This window comes from Natrix helvetica (genome assembly GCF_964273705.1).
Source record: "Natrix helvetica genome assembly, chromosome: 5".
In the NCBI taxonomy this organism is placed as follows: Eukaryota; Metazoa; Chordata; class Lepidosauria; order Squamata; family Natricidae; genus Natrix; species Natrix helvetica.
In genome coordinates, this window is record NC_138551.1 from 25,915,234 (window position 1) to 25,938,280 (window position 23,047).

General features: G+C 41.1%; 2 protein-coding genes across 2 annotated transcripts in view; one reads left to right on the forward strand and one right to left on the reverse strand.

Annotated features, from left to right (window-relative positions):
- Window positions 1–3,399: 3,399 nt before the first annotated feature.
- GFM1 (G elongation factor mitochondrial 1) overlaps window positions 3,400–23,047 on the reverse strand; it is a 43,980-nt gene continuing 24,332 nt past the window's right edge. Inside the window, exons 14-18 of the mRNA XM_081954245.1 lie at window positions 8,896–9,058; window positions 8,178–8,322; window positions 6,580–6,740; window positions 4,768–4,821; window positions 3,400–3,738 (exon numbers count right to left, since the gene is read on the reverse strand). Of these exons, the coding sequence (XP_081810371.1) occupies window positions 3,607–3,738; window positions 4,768–4,821; window positions 6,580–6,740; window positions 8,178–8,322; window positions 8,896–9,058 (655 nt within the window). The 3' untranslated portion in view covers window positions 3,400–3,606. The remainder of the gene's footprint in view (window positions 3,739–4,767; window positions 4,822–6,579; window positions 6,741–8,177; window positions 8,323–8,895; window positions 9,059–23,047) is intronic.
- LXN (latexin) lies at window positions 11,726–23,016 on the forward strand. The gene is made up of 6 exons (XM_081954246.1): window positions 11,726–12,410; window positions 13,789–13,851; window positions 15,608–15,785; window positions 18,257–18,393; window positions 19,475–19,537; window positions 22,901–23,016. Exons 1-6 carry the CDS (start codon window positions 12,114–12,116, stop codon window positions 22,982–22,984), a joined length of 822 nt encoding a protein of 273 aa, XP_081810372.1. The 5' UTR covers window positions 11,726–12,113; the 3' UTR covers window positions 22,985–23,016.

Here is a 23,047-nt window from a genome sequence, read left to right on the forward strand (position 1 = left end):
CCTACTTGGACTGAAAGCAACCTAACTCATCCCCTTAATTGCAATGGGAGTTTGTATACAATTCGTTTCTTAGATCGGAACAAACAGCTGATTTTAACACTTTAATTTCCATTAAACCTACCCTGGAATAATACTTGACCGCTGTTTTTCCTTGATTGGAAACCACACTCTCAGGTAGAAGCAGAACCCTACCCCTGACTTCCAGTTTTTGCAATTTATCATGGTCATTGGAATCGAATCTAGATACGGGCAGTAAACCACCGAAGAGATCAGTTCCATTTGCATCTCATTAACAGTTCCAAACAAGGGATACGGGGATATGAATCCGTTAGGGCAGGGGTGTCCAAACTTGGGAACTTTAAGACTTGTGGACTTCAACTCCCAGAATTCCCCAGCCAGCCATGCTGGCTGGGGAATTCTGGGAGTTGAAGTCCACAAGTCTTAAAGTTCCCAAGCTTGGACACCCCTGCGTTAGGGATACAGATAATCCATTTTTGATACAATTCTTATACTTGGATACCATAGTTTAACAATCCCATAATCCCTTGCGGGGTGGAGTCTGGGCAACTGAGTGGAGCTAGCAGAGTGTTTACTGGCCAGATGCCCTTCCTGACGCCAATGCAGAGTTTTGTTCAGCAGATATATTCTCAGTGTTCCCAGAGAAATATCTGCCTCTATCTAGGATTGAACTCACAGCCTCCTGATTGTGAGGCAAGATCTCCACCTCTAGGCCACCGCACCACTCCTAGAATCTTTTCATCAATATTCCCCAGAAATAGACTGGGAAAATGGTCAAAAACAGTTGGTTTCAGAGAACACTTCTTAAGAAAGGGTGTGCTACCACTTTCTTCCAGACAGGCAAGTGGTATAAAATTCTTTTTGACCATTTCCTTAATCCAGACACTCACAGCTCACAAGATTACCCAAAGAAGATCTAAATCAAAGGTGTCCCAAGTTCATATCCTAGACCAGGTGGTACACAGAACCCGTGGGGGGAGTGGGCTCATGCAGCAGATGTGTGGGGATCGTGGATGCATGCGTGGGACGTGCATGTGGCACACGTGCACCAGGGCACAGGGAGCGCAGCCCCCCCCCACATGCATGCATGGGGGGGTCGTGTGCATGCAGGGGACAGGGCACACACAGGTTTCACACGCATGCATGGGTAGCACAGGGGCACGCACATTGCATTATGGATGACAAAAAGGCTAGCCACCATTGTCCTAGACAATCCTATTGATTTGGCGGGGGGGGGAGTTTTGCTTTACTTTTAACCAGTGATGTGCGGTGAGGTTTATGGCTGGTGAGGCACTGACACAGTGGTGGGTTTCAAATTTTTTTAGACTTGTGGACTTCAACTCCCAGAATTCCACAGCCAGGCATGCTCAGTTCCGATTTAAAGCGACAGCATTTGTTTTTCTCCTTTGAGAAAGAAGTTTCCTTCTTTTTCTTTTTCTTCTCCCTTCCCCTCCTTCCTCCTCCCTCTCCCTCCCTCCTCTGTCTCTCAAACACACACACACAGAGAGAGAGAAGTTGGATTGGACTATCTCTCCTACCCCCTTCCCTCTCACTCACTCTCTCTCAAACAAACACACACACACACACACACACACACACACAGTTGCATTGGAGGGAAGAGCACCAGCGAGACCACAGGAGGCAGGAAGCCAGTCAAAGAGCCATACTGGAGCACACACAGCTTCCCCCAGCCCCGGAAGGATCCAGCCCAGCTTCACTGATTATAGGTTTGAAAAGGCAACGTGGCTCTGCCTGCGATCAAACTACACTTCAGGGAGAACACAAGTGAGCCAGAGTCCTTCCCTCCAGCCTTTGCCCAAAGCCCGGCACCAGGAGGATGAAGCTTGAATTCCTCCCCCTCTCTCCGACCCACAGGTACCTTTTCCAGCTGTTTCAGAGAGGATTTCAATTCTGCTCTTCCCTCGGGTCCTCTGAAGAAGCCCCGCCCAAACGAGCGCCCTCTACTATGAGGCAGGAGAACTGCGTGCCTCACCAACGTCAGGAATTTTTAGGCGTTTAACCCTTGCTTAACTCTGCTCAAGTGATCATAAAACGCCTAAAGTCAGACTAGGTGAGGCATGCAGTTCTCCTGCCTCATAGTAGAGGGCGCTTTTTTAGAGGCTTTTTTAAACAGTTAAGCAGAGTCATCCACGGTGAGGCAGCAACTAGCTCAGCCTGACCTCAGCTCTCGCCTTTTTCCTTTTACATTTATTTTCTTTTCATGACGACAGTGGTGAGGCTGTGCCTCCCCTGCCTCACCTGACTGCACATCACTGCTTTTAACAGCTGAGAGAATAGGGAAAATTCAAAAGGAAAAAAAAAATTCAATAAGGAAGGACAATCAGCTCAAAATCTATTGCTACGGTGGCAAAAACCAAAACCCAGAACTGTACTTGGTTCTTGTAGCATATGGAAGATTGGTTTTCCATCAATCGGGGCTCTCTGCAGACTTTTTTCACAAATAACTCAAAGCAGCAAACATATCCAATAGACCTTCGTCCTATTTTCCCTACAACCACCACCCTGTGAGGTACCATGGTAAAACTGAAATCAGATCCTAGAAGATAGCACTGGCAAGTCACTTCTCTACTATTACCAGGAAATGATATAGACATCTCCTTATGGCCCCCGGGTCACATATGAAGCCAAAATTATTCATTCTGAGCACTTAGTTTTATTCAGATAGCCCTGCAGGACTGTACAGTCCACCATTCCTAATTGAATGCGTAAGTAGATGTAGAAATTGCATGGCTCTCTTCATATGGGAGGTATTGGGGAAGGACAAAATTCCCTTTGTACAAGTAGGCTGAATTTTTTGGAGGGCTGTTCCTCTGAGAAATCCGACATATTTCTTCGTAGGCAATTGACATTTTAGCAATATCCAATTTACGGCAACTAAAAGTTGAGCTCATTTCATGCAATAACATGTGTCTGGCTCTAGAATAATTTCTCAAATTTTGCTCAAAATAAGTGGGATTCTTATTGCAAGTGAATTCCAAGGTCTGGAAAAATAGTCAATAACAATACAATATATTCTTTGCTGCATGTCGTTTAGAAGAAGGGAAAGGGGGAAAAATCACTCTGTCTCACAATCTACCTTCATGTTATTATTAGAAAATTAAACTTATTACATATCCTACAAATGTTCATGTTACATTACAGGCCTGCCTTGTGTACTCATGTTCAGGGAAAGGTTATGTAGTCTTCCAGTTCAGACTCGGTAGTAATTATCAAAAAACTCAGGTAGAGATCTGCTAATTCTCCTGCATTGGATTCTCTGAGGCTTCAAAAATTGGAAAGAGGTATAGAGAGAGCATTATGATGAGGTCGAAGGAGACAGAAAGATGAAAAGAACATCAGCTTCATTTAATATCAAGCCTCTAAAATAAAACATTTTATTATAAATTAAGATGGTGATTCATTCATGGAATTTCTGTACAAACAACAGTCTTTTCATGACTTTTAATAAAGTCAAAACTTTGATTCAGGATGAAATTGCTCTGAATTTTCTTCATTCGTTCAATTGTGAGTCTTGCAACAAATACAGCTTGTGGGCAGTTTCTTGTATAGGACTGATCTGAAGGTGTCTTAACCTTTGGCCTTGCCCTTTTTCCCAGGAAGTTGACCTGTTGCTTCAAGGTATTGGTTAATTAATTCTTCCTGTGTACTGAATGAACAGACTTGGTATTTAGTGTATTCCATTGTGTATTCTCCTTTTCCCTGAAGAGAAAATGTTCTCATATTATGAATAATTCAAACAATTTATCAATTGTCAAATGGTAAAGTGCTAGTTTACATGCATTGCATGGTGGAAGAGAAATATACAAGCATAGGTTTACACAGTAAGTAGCTGATAACTGGACTAGCAACTGAGTTTACAATTTGAAAAGGCACTGCAATTCTTTGAAATACATACACTCTTAGAGATAAAAACCTAGATTTTCAAATCAGCTTCCAACCTTTCTCTAGTCACATATTTGTCTCTGCACTCCTTTTCCTTCACTTTCTCTTCTCATTCAACTAAGGGCGATAAATAAAATATTTAAACCAATGGCAGAATCTAATTATTTATATATTTATGCATTTATGTGCTGCCCCATCTTGTCTAGAGGCCACCTTGCGTGGCTTACAAACATTTATCTGCCCTAGTGCGTCATCTGACACAGATAGCTGTTTTTAAATGAACCAACCAGAACCATCCAACTCATGCTGTTCTTCAACGGGAGTCAACACAAAAGGCAAAAATAAGTGTAGCCAAGGAAAGAGCTTCTGCATGAATACAAAATCTGTTTATGCTATTTTTGCACAAATCCATATTTCACCCTTGAAAGGGAAGCAAGAGCCAAAGGAAAAATATGCTTGGAGTGTCTAACGGCGGCAGCAATGTGAAGCAGTGTTAGTCATATGGGTTTGCTTTACAGACCAGATGAAAATCTCAGGTGGCCAGAATTTAGGGTAAAGACTCATCATCTCTTCTATAAATTATTCAATCTCATTTCCTAGATATTCCTTCTTTTTTTGCTAGGTTACTCTCTGGATCTCTCCTCCCCTCTCTCCTTCCTTCAGGTTCTCTTTCTACTTTGTTACTTTAAATAAGATTAATTATTCATTTTCAGAAGCTGCATCTATATCAACACTGGAAAAAAAATGACATGTCCTGCACTAAAAATGGCCTGAATTGAGATAATGATGAATGCTGGAAAACTGTAACATTGCTTTAACAAATTCAGAAAGTATCTGCTCATTTACCTCTGTACATGACCTTAGTTCTGTAGCATATCCAAACATACTGTTCAACGCCACCTAAGGAAAAAGTGATAAGAATTGGTAATAATTGTTTCTCTTAAGGTGCATCCACAAAATTACAAATCGGGGTTTACAAATGACTGACGCATCTACCGCTAACTGCACAGTAAAATTTAGCTTCCTAGGATGAATTCATGGCATGATATGCAGTTCCTTCATTCCCTTTTTGTAACTTAATTAATAACAAAGAATATCTCATGACACCTGAAACATCGAATTATTTATATGTCCTGCTGTATGAACTGTAAGATACAGTTGCAATTCCATGGTTTCCTCCTCCAAGGATTCAGATTCAGATTGGTGTGTGAACCAATCCTGGAAATCTGGATTTTCTGAATTTTCATAAAAATACAACCCTGATCTGAAAGCATTAGCAAATAAACTTTAAATAATAAAAGTGCCAAAATGAACAGTTAATGTCTAATTTTATTGAAGTTTAGCATATGGCAATGTTAAAGGAAGCCAAGTTACTTCCTGATTGAGACCAATTAGCCAGTGAATCACCATTGCTCAAGGGATATCCAATGGGTGCTCCCCTCTTCCATCTATGCCCAGGTTCCCACCAAAATGGTAACTATTTATCTACTCCCATTTTTCATGCTTCCAAACTGCTAGGTCAGTGGGTCTCAACTTTCCTAATGCCGCGACTCTTTAATACTGTTCCTCATGTTGTGGTGACCCCCAACCATAAAATTATTTCATGTTTTCTGTATTTTTTTGAAAATATGTGTTTTCTGATGGTCTTAGGCGACCCCTGTGAAAGGGTTGTTTGACCCTCAAAGAAATCCCGACCCACAGGTTGAGAACCACTGTGCTAGGTGGACAAGAGCTAGACAAGGTGGCTGGAGCTCACCCCGCTACTTAGTTACCTAGGTCTTAAATTCAGGCCTGCTGATCGTCAAGCCTCAGCTCCAACCACAGAGCCACCACACCCATTTTAATAAAGTTTTTAATAAGCACAGTAAAAACTAATATAAACTGACAAGAAGGAAAAATAAAAATTTACAAGGTGCAGAAAAAAGTAAAAGAAAAAAAATAGGAAAGAAAAAGGCAACCTCCGCAATAATAAATATATGATTTTCAACCTTCATTATAATGAACATAAGCTAACACTTTTTCACCCTCCTTTAAAGTTACAAATAAAAAAGAACCCTAATTTTTACCTATATGAAACCCAGAAATCATCTTTTTAGTCTTGATTCAGAAAAAAAACCCCACTAGGAATTACCAGAAACATAAAACAAATAATATATCTCTGATTAAATAATGCAACTTTATATTCCTTCCTTTTGTTCTTAAATCATTCCGTTGGCATTACAAGATTTGATCTTTCATCAATCTTTAGTATTCAAGTGGAATTTTCACAGCTTTTATGAGCTTACTTTGAAAAATAAGTAAAGAGGCATCATCCAAGTTTTTTTTTAATTGTCTTTTGAATTCACATTTTGTTACCCTTAATTTTGTTGTCTTCCACAGCTTCAAACTCTTTAATGTCTATGTCAAATAAAAGTTTGATTTTTTTCCCACCATCTTCTAAAAGAAATTCATTGAAATCTGCAACCATTCTGAGATATTAATTATTAGTATTAGTGTTTTGGTAAATAGATATGAATAAAATCATTATTTGAACAGTAACTTTAGATGGTATAGGTAGAGGACAGGAAGGCCTGGGGGAACGTTGTCCATGGGGTTGCGATGGGTTGGACACGACTTCGCAACTAACAACAACTTTAGATGACAGTAGTACACACATACCTCAGCAGTAAGAATAAAATAGTCTTCAGCTGCCTCTTGCCCAGTGATAACACCATGACGGCGATTAATTCCAGCCATGACTGGTCCTTGGAATTCAACTGGTGCTAGGACTTCCACATCCATAATGGGCTCAAGAATACATGTTCTTGCTTCTTTCAGAGCTGGGTTAAAGGAAGAGATGATACAATACCTATACAGTCAAATGCCCTTTTATATTTACTATTTAACACACATCACCACAGAGAGTCAACTTGTAGTAAGATGGGTGGCAAATAAACTTAATATAAATGAATGAATGACTATCTATATATATGTGCAGTGAGTAAAGACTTGTTTTCACATCAAGTTGAGTAATAATAAGAAAACGTCATTTGTAAAAAACAAGTTGCATGATATACCCCAAGACAGGCAGTTTTATGGCCATGCAATTTGGAGGAAACAGTAAACCACCCATCTAGAATCAAGAGGGATTTTCCTTGCTGAAAATTTTGAAATGAGCATCAAGTGACAACTTGATAAACACTGCTTATTGCAGAAGTGTCAAATAGCGGTCCATTGGCTGGATGTGTCATGCCCAGGCCACACCCAGTCCAGCTCCACAATGGGAAACATGTTGCGAAACATCATTGGACACGACGAGTTTGACATTTTTGGCTTAGTGGATTCCTGTTTCTCCAGAGGGCTGCACTAGATGATTTACAAACTTTTCTAACACATTCAATCATTGATACATTTAATTATTTTATGAATGTTACATCCACTTATTAATATAAAGCCCAAATATGTTTGCAAAAACAAGATGGGGAAAATCTTAACTTAATAGTAACAGCGTTGGAAGGGACCCTGGAGGTCATCTAGTCCAATCTCCTGCTAACGCAGAAGACCAATACTAGGGATTCAAACTGCCGAACTCCCGACCCTTCTAATCGACAGAAGTCTTAGCCACTGAGCCACCTAGCCAGACCAACCAATTAGCCCAACCAGGCTAACCAAATCATGATAAAGAGATATAAATAGGAAAGAAATGAAATTCTTCAGAACATAAAGACAAGTCTAAAGTCATAAGTGATGGATAGCAATAAGAATGAAAGAACTAGGCACTTGATGTGTGGGTTGGTTAGTTGGATATAAAGAACTATCCGTGTTTTTAAATATTGATATAAAGATATAAATTGGGACCGAAACTGTTGTTGCTGAGCAATGGGGTTGTTAAATAAGTCACATCTAATTTTTCACAGTCACTAAGCAAAACACCATGGTCATTAAATGACTCATACAGTCATTAAGAAAATCCTGCTTCCTCCATTGGCTTTGCTTGTTGGAAGTCACCTGAGAAGTTGTAAATGGCCATCATGCAACTCTAAGATGCTACAACCATTGTAAATATATGCCAGTTGCCAAGCGCCCAAATTTGATCACATGATGGTGGAGATGTTGTGATGGTCATAAGTGCAAGGACCAGATGTTTTTTTCAGCACCCTTGTAACTTCAATCAATCATTTCATGACGGTCATAAATTGAAGACTACCTGTATTAGTATTATGGATAAATGAGAAAGCAAGAGAAAAAGCATTTGAAAAAAAAAAACTTCTTAGTACCTTGCCTCATGGCACCTTCAGCAGCTCGGATGAAAGAGATTTCATTAGAATCCACCATGTGAGAAGCTCCATCCTCCAAGACAAACCGGATTCCTGAAATCTTGTGACCTATCAATGGGCCTTTCTCACACGCATCATGGAATCCCTATAAAACATGACTTGGCCATTAGTGATTTCGGACCCAAATGATACTGTAGACTTTAACAGGCAGAAAGTTACTGAAAATATACATACAGAAAATACGATTCAAAGCAATGATTTGCAATCAGGACATAATTAGGCATGTTCAGCATTGAAAATAAAACGAAACCTTAAGAGAGAGTGACATACTGTAAATTAAATAACTATGTGCCCTCAAGTTGTTGCTGACTCTTAGAGATCACATAAATATTGTAAAATTAGGTTATTGCAAAAAAGAAATGAGATATTTGAAGATCCCCTTGCATGGTTTTAAAATCCTAAGAAGTGAGGGATGAACTCAAGCCCTGTAGTGATCTCCCCATATATCTAAAAAACTGCTGGTGTTTGCTTAAAATTTGAGTTCTAATTCATCACTCTGAAAAGAAATCTCACCATCTTGAAAAGAAATCTCACTACTAGAATTGTAACTCAAAGTAATTATGCTCTAAAAGTAAAATTATAACAGTGCAGGGGCCTGTCTGCAATTATGTTTGGTTTATATTTAATGTAATAAAACTAAAATAAATATATATATTACCTTTTTAATAGCCGGAATAAACTGCTTTGGAATATTTGTCCCAACTGTTTTGTCAAGAAATTCCACTTTGGTATAATTCTCTGGTTCTAGAGGCTCCAGATACCCTATTACTTTTCCGTACTGGCCTGCCCCACCAGACTGCTTTTTGTGAGTATAATCAAACCTGCAAAAAATGAAAACATTATGGTACAAGCAAATCACATCTGTTCCTGTTGTTTAATGTAATATAATGTAATGTAAAGTGATACACATTACTGTGTGTTATGGTTATGATACAAGCGGCTTTGTGATCAATCTGTGTGATCAACATTGATCTTCAAACCTGCAGGCTAATTTCAAATACAAACTAGTATTTGTGTATTTTTATTATTAAGACATTTCATTTTAAAAACATTGTTTTAGGGGGCCATCAGGAAGGTATTTTTATATATAGGTTATTATAACTTTTAAATAACTACACAATCGCTTTACAATGCCTTTGGCTTGTGTGACGGAATTAAGGGTAATAGGGAATTGAGCAGAATTTCTCTCTTTGCACACAAAGTAGAATTGAACGGAAGGATAATTAAATGAATGTGTTGAAACTGTGACTGCAATCTGCAATGATTTTCTGGGGAAGCTTCGGAGAAGAGCAAATCCTATGTCCAGATGCTTCAAGGAACAAGGCAAATCAACCCAATCTTAAATTGCATTAAGAGAAGGATACAATCAAGATCAAGTGAGGTACGAATACCACTCCATAAAGCCTTAGTAAGACCACACCTAGAGTACTGCATCCAGTTTTGTCACCACACTATAAAAAAAGATGTTGAGATGCTAGAAAAGTGCAGAGAAGAGCAACCAGGATGATTGGGGGACTAGAGATTAAAACATATGAAGAACAGTTACAGGAACTGGGCATGGCTAGTCTAGTGAAGAGAAGGACCAGGGGAGACACGATAGCAGTCTTCCAATATTTGAAGGGATGCCACAGAGAGAAGGGTGTCAAGCTATTTTCCAAAGCACCTGAAGGCCATACAAGGAATAATGGATGGAAACTGACCAAGGAGAGATTCAACCTAGAAATAAGGAGAAATTTTCTGACAATGAGAGCAATCAACCAATGGAATAGCTTGCTTTCGGAAGTTGTGGGAGCTTCATCACTGGAGGCTTTCAAGAAGAGATCTGACTGCCATTTGTCAGAAATGGTGGAGGGTCTCCTGCTTGGGCTGGGGGTTGGACTAGATGACCCACAAAGTGCCTTCTAACTCTGTTAATCTAATCTAATCTATTTGCTTTTCTCAAGGCAGAGCACACAGTCCTCCTGCTCCGCTCTTGACTTCCCATGACAGCTCTGTGATGTGGGTCAGGCTAAGAGGGAGCCCGTCCCAAAGCCCCTGGATAAGGTTTTTAAATTTTTATTTCGTCAAGCATGAATTAGATAACAGATAGAAGTATAAACATGATTATGAATACATGAAATGAATACACATACAAGGGGATATTAGGACAGGGACAGTAGGCACGCTGGTGCGCTTATGCACGTCCCTTAAAGGCCTCTTAGGAATGGGGTGAGGTCGACAGTAGACGGTCTAAGGTTAAAGTTGTGGGGGGTTTGGGGAAGAGACCACCGTGTCAGGTAGGGCATTCCAGGCATCGACAATTCTGTTGCTGGAGTCGTCTTTTCTGCAATCGAGTTTGGAGCGGTTTACGTTAAGTTTGCGTCTATTGTGAGCTCCTGTATTGTTGCGGTTGAAGCTGAAGTAGTCATTGACAGGTAGGACATTGTAGCAGATCATTTTATGCATTAGGTCCGATTGTCTAAGCCAGGGGTGTCCAAACTTGGGAACTTTAAGACTTGTGGACTTCAATTCCCAGAATTCCCCAGATTTGCAGATTACATTTTGGGTGGCTGCTTATGAAATAAATGAAACGGGCATCAAATTTTGATCCTGTGATTCACATAGATTCATTCCATATGTCTGTGGAACCCACATAAAGCTTTGAATTCAATGACAGGCAAACATTCTAAAAATCCAAAGAGTTGTATACTGTAATAGAAAAGTTGTTACTATCTGAAAATACGAGAATGGAGTGCATTTAATTGTCTCTGGGTATTCTTTTTTCATTTAAATTGAAGTTGATACCCAACTTCAAGAATGAGCTGAAAAGATTGCCTTTGCAGGAAAAAAAAAACGTTTTGTGGGCATCTGAACTTCAGGCAAGACTTTCCAGGCTGTCTAGAAATTGTAACACTAATGACCTGTTTACTTGCAAGACCAATTCAGTCTATAAAATCTTATGTGGCTTGAGTTATACTTCCATTTCCCATTAATAATCTGGCCATTATGAATAAATGTATGAAAGTTTCAAGCTTAATTGGCTTATTCCCCATTTAGACATAGAGGTATTTTTGGAATGTATCAAAGCTGATTTAATCATTGTACCACAGTTTCTTGTTAGCTGAAAATCAGACATGAACTCTTCATTAATTTGTGTCATTTTAAATAATCATTTAAAAACCTTTATGATTTTTTTTTAAAACCTCCCTCTCTCCCTTTCTCTTGTGTTTAGTATTAGATTTTGATCTGAAAAATCAAAGTAGGGCTAAAGTAAGTGACTTTCAACAGCTTTATTCTATATCAGGGGTGTCCAAGCTTGGGAACTTTAAGACTTGTGGACTTCAATTCCCAGAATTCCCCAGCCAGCATGGCTGGCTGGGGAATTCTGGGAATTGAAGTCCACAAGTCTTAAAGTTCCCAAGTTTGGACACCCCTGGTCTAAGCCCAAAATTTCAAGTCTGGTGGCATAAGGTTGGCTTGCTCCACTCGGCAAATAACTGAATTTAGCCCCAGGTCGTGGGGGGGGGGGGGGGAGAAGAAGAGGGAAGGAGGGAGGGAGGAGGAAGCACCGTCCAACCCTTTCTCTGAATTGCCAGCGAACTCTGCTCTCTAAAAACAAACATTCTTCGGGATGGGACCTTCTCCTTTGCCCTCTGACCGCAATCCCCTTGGAGGCTCTTTCATGGCCAATTAATCCCCAAGAACCAATTAATCCCCGGATCGCCTTGTTTTTTTCCTTGCGGGAGCCGTCACGCCCAATAGTTTGAAGGAGGGAACTTGACTTCAAGGACGGTTTCCAATCGTTTCTCAGCCGCTTTCCGAAGCTGAGGTCGGATTCGGGCTCCTGCAATCGAAGCCGCGCTCGGATCAGGGCCCCTTCCTTGCAGCCCCGCGGAGATGCGGACCCTCGGCGGCCCAGGAGCCCTCGCTCGGCTCTTCCAGCTGCTGCTTCCGGCTTCCCTGGTGCTGGCGGTCCCGGAGAGGCCTCCGCGAGCCGCAACCGGCTCCGCCCAGCCGCTCCTCGGGGAGCTTCCTTTCGGCGGCCCGCAACTCTCCCCCGGCGCGATGGAGATCCCGCCGTCCCATTCCGCGGCCAACAGAGCCGCCGGCGTGGTGCTCCACTACCTCACCTATCAGCGCGGGAGCCCGCACAGGCTGTTCGAAATGGGGCCAGTGAAGCAAGCCAGCCTGGAGGTGAGCCCCGGAGGGAAGGAGGGAAGAAGGAAGGAAAGGCGCCTCCCGCCCGGCTACCTCCCGCCAGAGCTTACAGACCTGCCAAGAGCAGAGGGGGGGGGGGGGGGGGAAGAGTCCTGGAGGCGAGCAAGGGGGGGGTATTGAATTTTGATCCCGAGGCGCCTCCCTTCCTGCTTAAAAACAAAACACAACTTCCCCCGTCCAAACTTGTCTCCTCGCCCACGGTACGAATCGCACCTGCAACTTTTAAGCCCCTTCAACTCAGGATTGTCATCCCTTCGTGGGCTTTCCCAAGCTATCCATCATTGCATTTCCCAGACCCGGGCAATAGTAATAGGTAAAGGTCCCTCCCCCCTCCCTACACATATGTGCTAGTCATTCCCGACTCTAGGGGGCGGTGCTCATCTCCGTTACAAAGCCGAAGAGCCAGTACTGTCCGGAGATGTCTCCTTGGTCATATGGTCGGCATGACTAAACGCCAAAGGCGCACGGAACGCTGTTTACCTTCCCACCAAAGGTGGTCCCTATTTTTCTACTTGCATTCTTACATGCTTTCGAACTGCTAGGTTGGTAGAAGCTGGGACAAGTAATGGGAGCTCACTCCGTTACGCAGCGCTATAGATTTGAACCGCCAAACTGCCAACCTTTCTGATTGACAAGCTCAGCGTCTTAGCCACTGAGCCACTGCATCCCTTTCAATAGCAATAGTACTTATATTTATATAGCATTTACATGCAGCTTTACAGCCCTCTCTAAGCGATTTACAGAGTCAGCCTATTGCCCCCAACAATCTGGAGCCTCATTTTACCGACCTTGGCAGGCTGGAAGGCTGAGCCAACCTTGAGCGTGTGAGACTCAAACTGCCCATCTGCTGGCAACCACAGTTAGTCTGCAATATCGCATTCTAACCATTGCTACACCAGGGCACTTAAAAGTGAAAATATCAATGGGAAACCTTTTTTTTTTTTTTAAAGATTGTTAGTGATTTGCATTCCCTAAATAACAATACTGATCTGGGCAAAATAGCAATTGAAAATCACTGAAAATGTTGGGACTATACCCTCACAGCCATGATCATATATACTGGGGTTATGGGACTTGTAGTCCTCAAAACACCTCAACACAAGCTGGAAAAGATGGAATAAATGTACCACATGTTTACCTTTGCAAGGTTGCCATGCTATGAATTTCACAAACACATCAGAATTTTAAAGAATCACTTTATGACAGTTCACTTTGATTTTCAGCAAACAGCTTAAATTAAAGGCTTTACGCCTTTCCCTTCCTGTTTTCACTAATAAACCCATACAGATAAAGAATAGAAACCTCTACCAAAATATTCAAGGCAAGCAATGTAATAATTCTCTTTTTATTTTAGAACATTCCAGGTTCTGGGCATAAATACCGTCTTAAGTTTGAAGTGAAAGAAAGCATTGAGAATGTAAGTTTGGGTCTTGTATTTTCTTTAGTATAAGATGAATGACGTTTAGGGACTGACACAGATGTTGGAGGCCCTAATCTGCATCCCCACCCTAAATAAACATACGTAATGTGGGCAGCTCTGCCTCAAATCACTATTTTGAGGCTACTATTAGGAATGAGGGAAGCTGTTTTGAGAAAGGCAAAGGGAAGGCTGCTGGGATGTGTGTTTATGGATGCATGTCTGTAGGGGCTGAGGTTAAAACCTTTCCTCTTTTCTAAGCCAAACTTCCTCATAATCATAGGTTAGAGGTGTCTTTTAATCCAACTATCTGTCTAGAGCAGGAATCCTCAGATCATCCACCCTCTCATGGTTGCCGATAGCAATAATGGTGATGAAAAATTGTTTGCAAGAGACAGAAAGCAAATTCAAAGCTATTGTAAATTATTAGTCATGTTTTATGGCTTAAACTCACTATGATCCCAGCAACTGTGGTTTATTATGTAATGGCAATTAAAACAAAAGCACATTGTTCTTCGCAATCCAGAAGTCAAGGCTTAAAGCCACTCCACCCTCCTCAAATCTCTATTCCATCTAGCACACATTTGATGTGTGTGTGTGTGCGCGCGCGCTCGCATGCACGCGCGCACACACACACACACACACGGGGTGGATTTCTGCCAGTTCTAACCCCTTCTATAGAAGAGGTTCCACAAATCTACTGTGCCATTTAGAACCAGTTTCAGCTCTCTCCCCCTGCCCACCCGTACGACGCTTGCCCCGCCCACCGCTAACTGATTGGCTGACTCACCAATCGCCCCGCCCGCCTCTAAGAGTCCTATCTAAACCTTAAAGCTGTCAAGTTTGAACATCCCTGGGGGTTTTTTCCTAAAGGGTTAGGGGTGCAAGGGTCTTGTAACTTGACAGCTTTAAGACTTGCACACTTCAATGCCAGAGTTCCTGAGACAACATGACTGGAGGAGGAATTCTGGGAGTTGAAGTCCACAAGTCTTAAAGCTGTCAGGTTTGAACACCCCTGGGTTTTTTTTTCTAAAGGGTTAGGGTGCAAGGGTCTTGTAACTTGACAGCTTTAAGACCTGCATGCTTCAAATGCCAGAGTTTCTGAGCCAACCTTTTGGTTGCTAAGCAAGAGTGTTGTTAAGTTTCACCACATTTTACAAGTTGGCCATGCCCACCCAGTCACATGACTGCCAAGCCACTCCCACCCGGACACATGGCCGGTAAGCCACTACCACAAAGCAGGTCACACCTACAGAAGAGGTTCTAAAAAAATTTGAAACCCACCACTGATACACACACATATATATGGGCTACCTAAGAAGAGCACAGTGTACAGACTCAAAAAAGTTTTAAACAAAATACAAAACCCCTTTAAAAAACAAGGACTTATTGTGATATGATCTCAATTTTTTTTTAATGGGGGGACCTTACATACCATCAAGTTCTTGCTACTGAATTATCCCACCATACAATGTGGAGGATAAATATGAAATGACATCTTATCTTTTCTACATAAATGGTCCTGGTGACACGATAACAGAATCCATCATCGAATGGAGTTGTAAACCATTCATCATTATTACCCACAAACCTTAAAGCTGCCGAAGCTGAGCAACGTTGCTGCAAAGCAAGACTTGATCTAGCTCATTCGGATGGCATCAGGTTTACTGTGAATTAAAATGAAGCCAAATGATAACTCCATGCTGCTAGCAATACCTACAGAACTTTTAAACTGGTCCAATTATTTCTGCAACAGGGCAGCTACCTGAATTGCACAGCCGAGATACTTTATCATCATGGTGACACACCTGCCCCTCCTGAAATACATTATACTGTGGAAGGGGAGTTTGAGACACATTCAAAAGAAGCAGACAACCTATTCTACAACAGAATTCAGCACCTGACCGAGCCATTAGAGGCCAAAAATATACCAGGTAATACTCAATGTTGCCATTTAAAGTGTTGCATTCTGAAGTTAAATAACATCTATTTATTTGTGTTTTCAAATAACCAGTGACAGGAGACCCTAAACGTAAACTATTACAGTATATATTCCTATCTAAAAACTGATAGGAAGCTCCAGAAATCTTCCCTTCCTCTTAATGGCAGGTTTTGCATTTTTTTATTCCAACATACAAAGGTCTAGAGCAGTGATGGCGAACCTTTTTTGGCTCGCGTGCCACAAGTGGGGGGAGCGCAGGGGGATTGTGTGCGGGCGTGCCGCACCCATAATGCAACGCGCGAACCCCCCCATTTTTACATGTTTTTTTCGCCCTCCCCAGGCTCCAGGGGCTTTATAGGAGCCTGGGGAGGGCGAAAAGAGCCTCCCCCGCTCCCCCGGAGGCCCTCCGGAGGCTTCAGGGACTGTCCGGAGGCTTCCCCGAAGTCTTCGGAGCGCTTAAAACCACCCTCCGAGCAAACCGGAAGTGACTTCTGGGTTGCTCGGAGGGTGGTTTTAAGCGTTCCAAAGGCATCAGGGACCGTCCGAGGCTTCCCTGAAGCCTTCGGAGCACTTAAAACCACCCTCCGAGCAAACCAGAAGTCACTGAGCATTCCGAAGGCTTCAGGGACCGTCCGAGGCTTCCCTGAAGCCTTCGGAGCGCTTAAAACCACCCTCCGAGCAAACTGGAAGTCACTTCCGGTTTGCTCGGAGGGTCGTTTTAAGCGTTCCGAAGGCATCAGGGACGGTTCCTGAAGCCTCTGGAGGGGCGGGGGAGGCTCTTTTCGCCCTCCCCAGGCTCCTATAAAGCCTCTGGAGCCTGGGGAAGGCGAAAAATAGCTTTTAAAAAGGTGAACTAAGCTGGCCAGCGCGCGCATGCACACTGGCCAGCTGACAGGGCAGCGCCTCGCGTGCCCTGACGAATGGCTCCGCGTGCCACTTGTGGCATGCGTGCCATAGGTTCGCCATCACTGGTCTAGAGGCCTGACCATATTCCTATTCATTAGGATGTGTGACCATTTCTTGCAGGCACATACCTATTTTAAATATTTTTACGAGATCTTTGCATGTACTTCTCCTTTAAAAAAACATTCTGTTTTATTTCATTTCTGTTATTCACTATCTGAATAAGGAGATCTGACTTTTATTTGAACCAGTCAGAGTCATCGTGATTGGAAATACAAAAAAAGTAAGGTTTGCACGGTGACATCCTATCTCACCCTTTTCTTAAAATCCATAAATAAGCAACGATATATAAATGCATTACTTGCATTTCTGTTTACAGTGTTTTTATTTTTTTTCTTGGAAACACGTTATGATAACAAACCAGGAGTCTTAAAAAGTGAATCCTGGTCTATGCGTACTTATCTCATGATATATCTATTACTTTAGTATAAAATACCAGATTGTTTTAAAAATATCAGATTAACATGGGTGCACACTATATTGCCTGAAGCACTTCCCGAGACTAAGTTGGTGCACTATCTGGGGGCCCATTTCTCTAAAAGAAAATGGCAACCCTGGCCAGAGGGGCCTTTGCAAGAATTTGTCTTGTGTGCAAGTTAAATCCACTTCCTGGACCAGGGTGGGGTGGGCTCTGCTCACTGTCCTTCCTGCCTTAATCATTTCCCAATTGGATTACTGCACTGTGCTCTCTGTCGTGCTGCCCTTGAAGTCACACCTGACATGGGACCAGGTTACTTGCTGGACCACCTGGTCTCTTAAGGTTTCTGGCTGTTTCAGATCCAACAGAATGACAATGATCGAAATCCCTTCTATAGAACATTATCATCTTACAGAGGCTTCTTTGTCATGATTGCTGCCCAATAGAACAACATTACCCTTGAGATCTGGGGAGCCCTGACCCTCTCAGTCTTTCAGAAGGCTGAGAAGGCCTGGTTTTTTTCCTCATGCATTGGGCCAGGATGTGTGGTGTGTGCCCATAATATATCTTTGTTTGTGAAATTGCTATTATGAAGTCTTTGGATATATTTTTCTCTCCACTGGATTTTTTTAAAAAAAACCTTAAATTTGATTTTTAGTACTATGCTCAATACCCAGAGTCATATATTGAAGACGGGTAACCATATAAAATTTCAAAACAAATAAACAGAAATTATTTATGGTCCCAACAATGGTGCCAAACAACAATCATATTTGGTTATAGGATGTCTGTAGCTATTAGAATTATAATTACCTCCAATATGGATCTTAAGAGTAATACATGCCCAATGTTGCCCACATAGTGTTGTCCACCCAAACTTAAGCTTTTTCTTCTTTTTTCAATAGTTATTTCAACTACACGGCTACTAGATCAAAATCCAAGTTCCAGATACACAAGAAAGAATGCATGTTGCATATCCAGATAAATTTTGCTAAAGCACGCCTATTCACAATATTGCGTTTAGCCCTGCATTTTCTCTGTCTCAAAATTTATTTCATTACAACTTTTACTTATATTTCCAGATAATCATGGAAATATACCAGCAGAAATGAAGCCTATTTTCAACTTAGCCAAGGTTGCCTCTGGATATATAGCATGGCAGAATTCGACAGAAAACACCTGGTACAATATGATTCAAATTAAAAAAGTCAAACAAGTGGTAAGTCAAAGTCTTAACTGACTTCAATTAGAGTTTCTTTCCGACCCCTCCTCCAAAAGACCGCTTCCCACTTCTACGTTATGACTGTTTTAAGAACATCAACCTCACTATTTATGACTCAAAAATCACTAACTCGTTTCCCCAGAGCAAAAATAATGCAGCTGTCCAGCTACTTGACAGTGAGATGGGCAGCATAATAAATTTAATAAAATAAACATTAAAGAACTACAGAGCCCAAATAATAACAGAAGTCATGCTATTTGGCATTCCCCTCTTGAGAAATCTGGGATTCACAAATTACAAGACCCACCAGCTCAGGAAAGACTAACACAAATGCCAGAGATGGAAAGGTTAAAAGGGGGAAGAGAGGTCATTTTACAGGTTAGTTACGTGGAATCTTGATTCAGATCATAGGCCAGACATTTCCTATCCCAGCTTAAAAAGAACACTTCTGAGTACTTTGCTGCATTTTATTTTTAATTTTGTTTTGTTCTTTTATAATACGGCTGAACAATTTTTCTGGACCGATGGTTGTACTATTTTTCCCTTACAATTTGATAACACGTTATTTGAGGTTGGGGATAATACCAAAAACAAACATGAGATTATAGCACAGTATAGATTAGTTCCTGCAATATGCTGCCTTTTTTTTAAACCCTTTCTATTCTGTTTTACCCTGAAATTATAAGGAATACGAGGTCATGAAACTGCAATAAGCCAAGGAGTCACTCCCTAATGGTTTAATATTATGAGAAAATAAGCAAAGTGTCATAAAATAATAAGCAAAAAATGAGTAAACAATTTTCTGGGATAAGACAAGTATTATTTCTCCTTAAGAGAGAATATAACCCTCTGGGTTTTTTAAAAGAGAAAAGTTTCGAACTATAGTTGCTTGAGCCAATAGAACTTTTTTTAAACTTGGGGGCTTTGCACCTAAGCTTATGTGATTAAAAGAAAGGAAAACTAAATCTCTTCTTTTTATTCTGTTCTCAAATATACATTCTGTATATTATATAAAATTAATGCTGTACTTAACTAAGGACTGTAGCTGCTGAACTGGTTTTCCCTTTTATGGTTTCAGAAAAGAAAGGATGACTATCTTGAATTTTCCTATGAGGTTTTATTCCATGATATTGCCTCCCAGGTAAGTAACATTTTGAAAACGTGTTTGCTTTTTTTTTTTTAAAGGCACAGCGAAAGTTATGCATCTTATTTTCATATAACAACAATATTGGACTGTCCAGGCAACAGTCAAGGACACTAAACTGGATATATAAGAAATTGTTCCAAAATAGGGAGCAGTGTTATACAGGCACTACTCAACTTACAATAGCAATAGACTTAGACTTATATACCACTTCACAGCACTTTGCAGCCCTCCCTAAGTGGTTTACAAAGTCAGCCTATAGCTCCCAGCAATCTGGGTCCTCATTTTACCAACCTCGAAAGGATGGAAGGCTGAGTAAACCTTGAGCAGGTCACAATCGAACTCGAATTCCTGGCAGTGAAGAGTGAGTTAGTCTGCAATACTGGATTTTAACCACTGCGCTACCACGATTCCTACAACAACAACTGGAAGCAGAATTTCTGCTGTTAAGCAAGGTGGTTGTTAAGTAAGTCATGCCCAGTTTTAAGACCTGTTGCCATGGTTGCTGAGTGAATCACTGCTGTTATCAAGAGACTCACACAGTTGTTAAGCAAATCCAGCTTCCCCCATTGACTTTTGCTTGTTGGAAGTCGATTGGAAAGGTCCCAAATAGTGACCATAGGACCCTAGGATACTGTAACATAGAAAACACACACCAGTTGCCAAGCACCCAAATTTTGATCATGTGACTGTGGAGAATGCTGCAATGGTAGTAAGCGAGGATCGCTCATTAGTCACGTTTTCAGTGCTGTTGTAACTTTGAATGGCCGTAAGTCAAGAACTACCTGTAACCTGCACTCTATAAGTGCAGCCTGATCTGATTCATGTCCAGCAAAACATAAGAACAAGATATCCCGAAGAACAAGATAACACTCTTACTTAGTCGTGAGCAGATCCCAGCTTTTGTTTCCAGAATGGGAATGCTGCTTAATGCTTATAATTCAATGGGAGGGCAAAAAAAAAAGCATGGAATATTTTGGCTTCTAAACCACCTGTGTTATCAAAATGAAACCCCAAAAGACCAGAACCGTGAGCTCTATGGTAGCAAATCTAAATTTGAAAGGGAACTCATAGTCATTATTGGGAAGAGCAGTAGGGATTGAATAAGATGCCCAAGCCCAGACAACAGTCAAACTGAAAATATTAACATCAGTTTCAAAATTCAGGCTACACTGATCAAAGACTTCTTGGTAGGGAATCTTAAATGCCTGCAAGGGTACCATTGTTCAAACTATCAGTTACGGTTGTTCTTTTACAACAGCATTTAGTATTGAAAGAAATGAAGAAGACTTTACAGGTGGCCATTGCTGATTTCTAAGCATACAGTAGTTCTTACTAAAGGCAGTGGAAAGGGAATTATCATTTCCTTTGATCTAGATGCTCCTTTTTTAAAAATCTAGTTAGCAACTTTGGATATCCAAGTAGTCCTTGACTGATGACCATAATTGAGCCCAAATTTTATCATGCTAAGTGAAACATCTGTTAAGCGGGTTTTGGCCCATTTTATGACTTTTCTTGCCACAGTTGTTAAGTAAATCAACGGTAAGTTAATAATCCGGTTAAGTGCATCTGGCTTCCTCATTAACTTTGCTTCTCAGAAAATTGCAAAGGGTGTTTGCATGATCTGGGGACACTGCAACCGTCATAAGTGCGAACCAATTGCCAAGCATCCAAATCTTGGTCACATGACCATGGGGATGCTGCGATAGTCATAAGTTTAAAAACAAATGGTCATAAGTCACTTTTTTTCAGTGCATTGTACAACAAAGTTTGTTGTAACTTCAAATGGTCATTACGTAATTTATTGTAAATCAAGGGCTACATATACATATTTTTAAGAAAATAGGGGTCACAATACTATCCTAAGCTTTAGGACTGACCTCTGAGTTGAGGACCAAAATTTAACCAAGGATGAATATTGTTTATTTTCCTGAATTGAATCTCAGAAACCAGAAATGCTATATATTTGCCCACCTGAGGGTTTCCCTCTCCTATCTAGAAACAGGAATTCACTGTTGAATATTCCCAGTGTCAGACCATCTCCCTGGTACAATGAACAGAAAAGTGTGGTCTCTTCTCTATTAGAATTCTCGTAGATTACAATACCTGGTTATTTTGAAGGGCCTTTAAGATGTGATTGACTTAACAACCACAATTGAGCCAAACATTTATGTTGCTAAGTGAAACATTTTAAAGTGAGTTTGCCCCCTGACTCTGGGACCACTGCAACGGTCATAAATATGAGTCAATTGCCAAGTATCTGAATTTTGATCACATGACCATGGGGATGCTACAACGGTTGTAAGTGTGAAAACTGGTCATAATTCACTTTTTTCAGTGCTGTTGTAACTTTGGTCGGTCACTAAACAAACTGTTGTAAGTTGAAGACTGCCTGTACTTGACTGACTGCTCAAGATGTAGCAACAGGTTGTGGCTGGGTTGTGTTAGTTACAATCCCCCCAGCTGGATATGCTTATAAATTTGATCATTTGGCCCTAGCATTTTTCTGAAAAACTGAACCATAGAATGAGTACTGCTGTTCAAACTTGAACATATTGGACTGGCACATAAGCCAGAATAATCAATCATCCAGCTGGATTTAGCCTAATGTTCAAGTCTGTCAAGGACATTTTGAAATGTGGCTTTGCTCTCTAAAGCTTTAGCTGCTCACTCCGTTTTACTGCCATATGCAGGCGGAGTCCTTTTGTCAGATGTAAGTTAATTGCAAGGGTACAGCAAAGTCTACCTCCTACGCTTTTTCTAAAAACACCATAGCACTACAAGATAATGCTAGCCAGGGAGCCCACTTTCATGCAAATCTGAGCTATGGGGAGACTCAGTGGTGGTACCGCATATCATTCAGAAAAGGCAGTGGGGGAACTGAAGTAGCAGAAGTACAAAGGACAAGGTTGGAGATACACACACAAACACAGGTGCACATTCTCACTCCAAGTTCATGATCTGCAAAATTCAACTTACTAGGGCTGTGAGGTTCCTCTCTATTTCCACCCTGGAAGCAACTACAGCAGCCTTGCAAACTTTCTGTTTCACAATTCAAAAGCCTAGAGCACATTTGCATTACAGATCTGAAAATCTAGCTTTCAAATCAAAGTACATCAGACAATGTTTTAGGATGTTTTTTTTTTGTGATCCACATTTTGAATTGCCTGGTCTATAGCTCAATAACCTTTATTAATAGGAAAAAGAGATAGGAAAAAAAGAAAGAAATGGAATGTGGCATAAAGTACCAAAAAAAAGGGGGCAGAACCTTGTCTTGATACAATACTCAGAAATAAAATATACTTCCCAGATTTCCCTAAAACTTGAATATTTCTAACATTTCGTCTTTTTTATTTGCAGGAAATTATTCCTTGGCACATGCAAGTTCTATGGCATCCACAGCATGGAGTGAAAGTAGCACAGAATAATCGCCAGTCACAGTGATATTAATTAAATCTTACATGTTCTTCAATTGATGAGGTGAAAGCAACTACATAGCAGCTGATA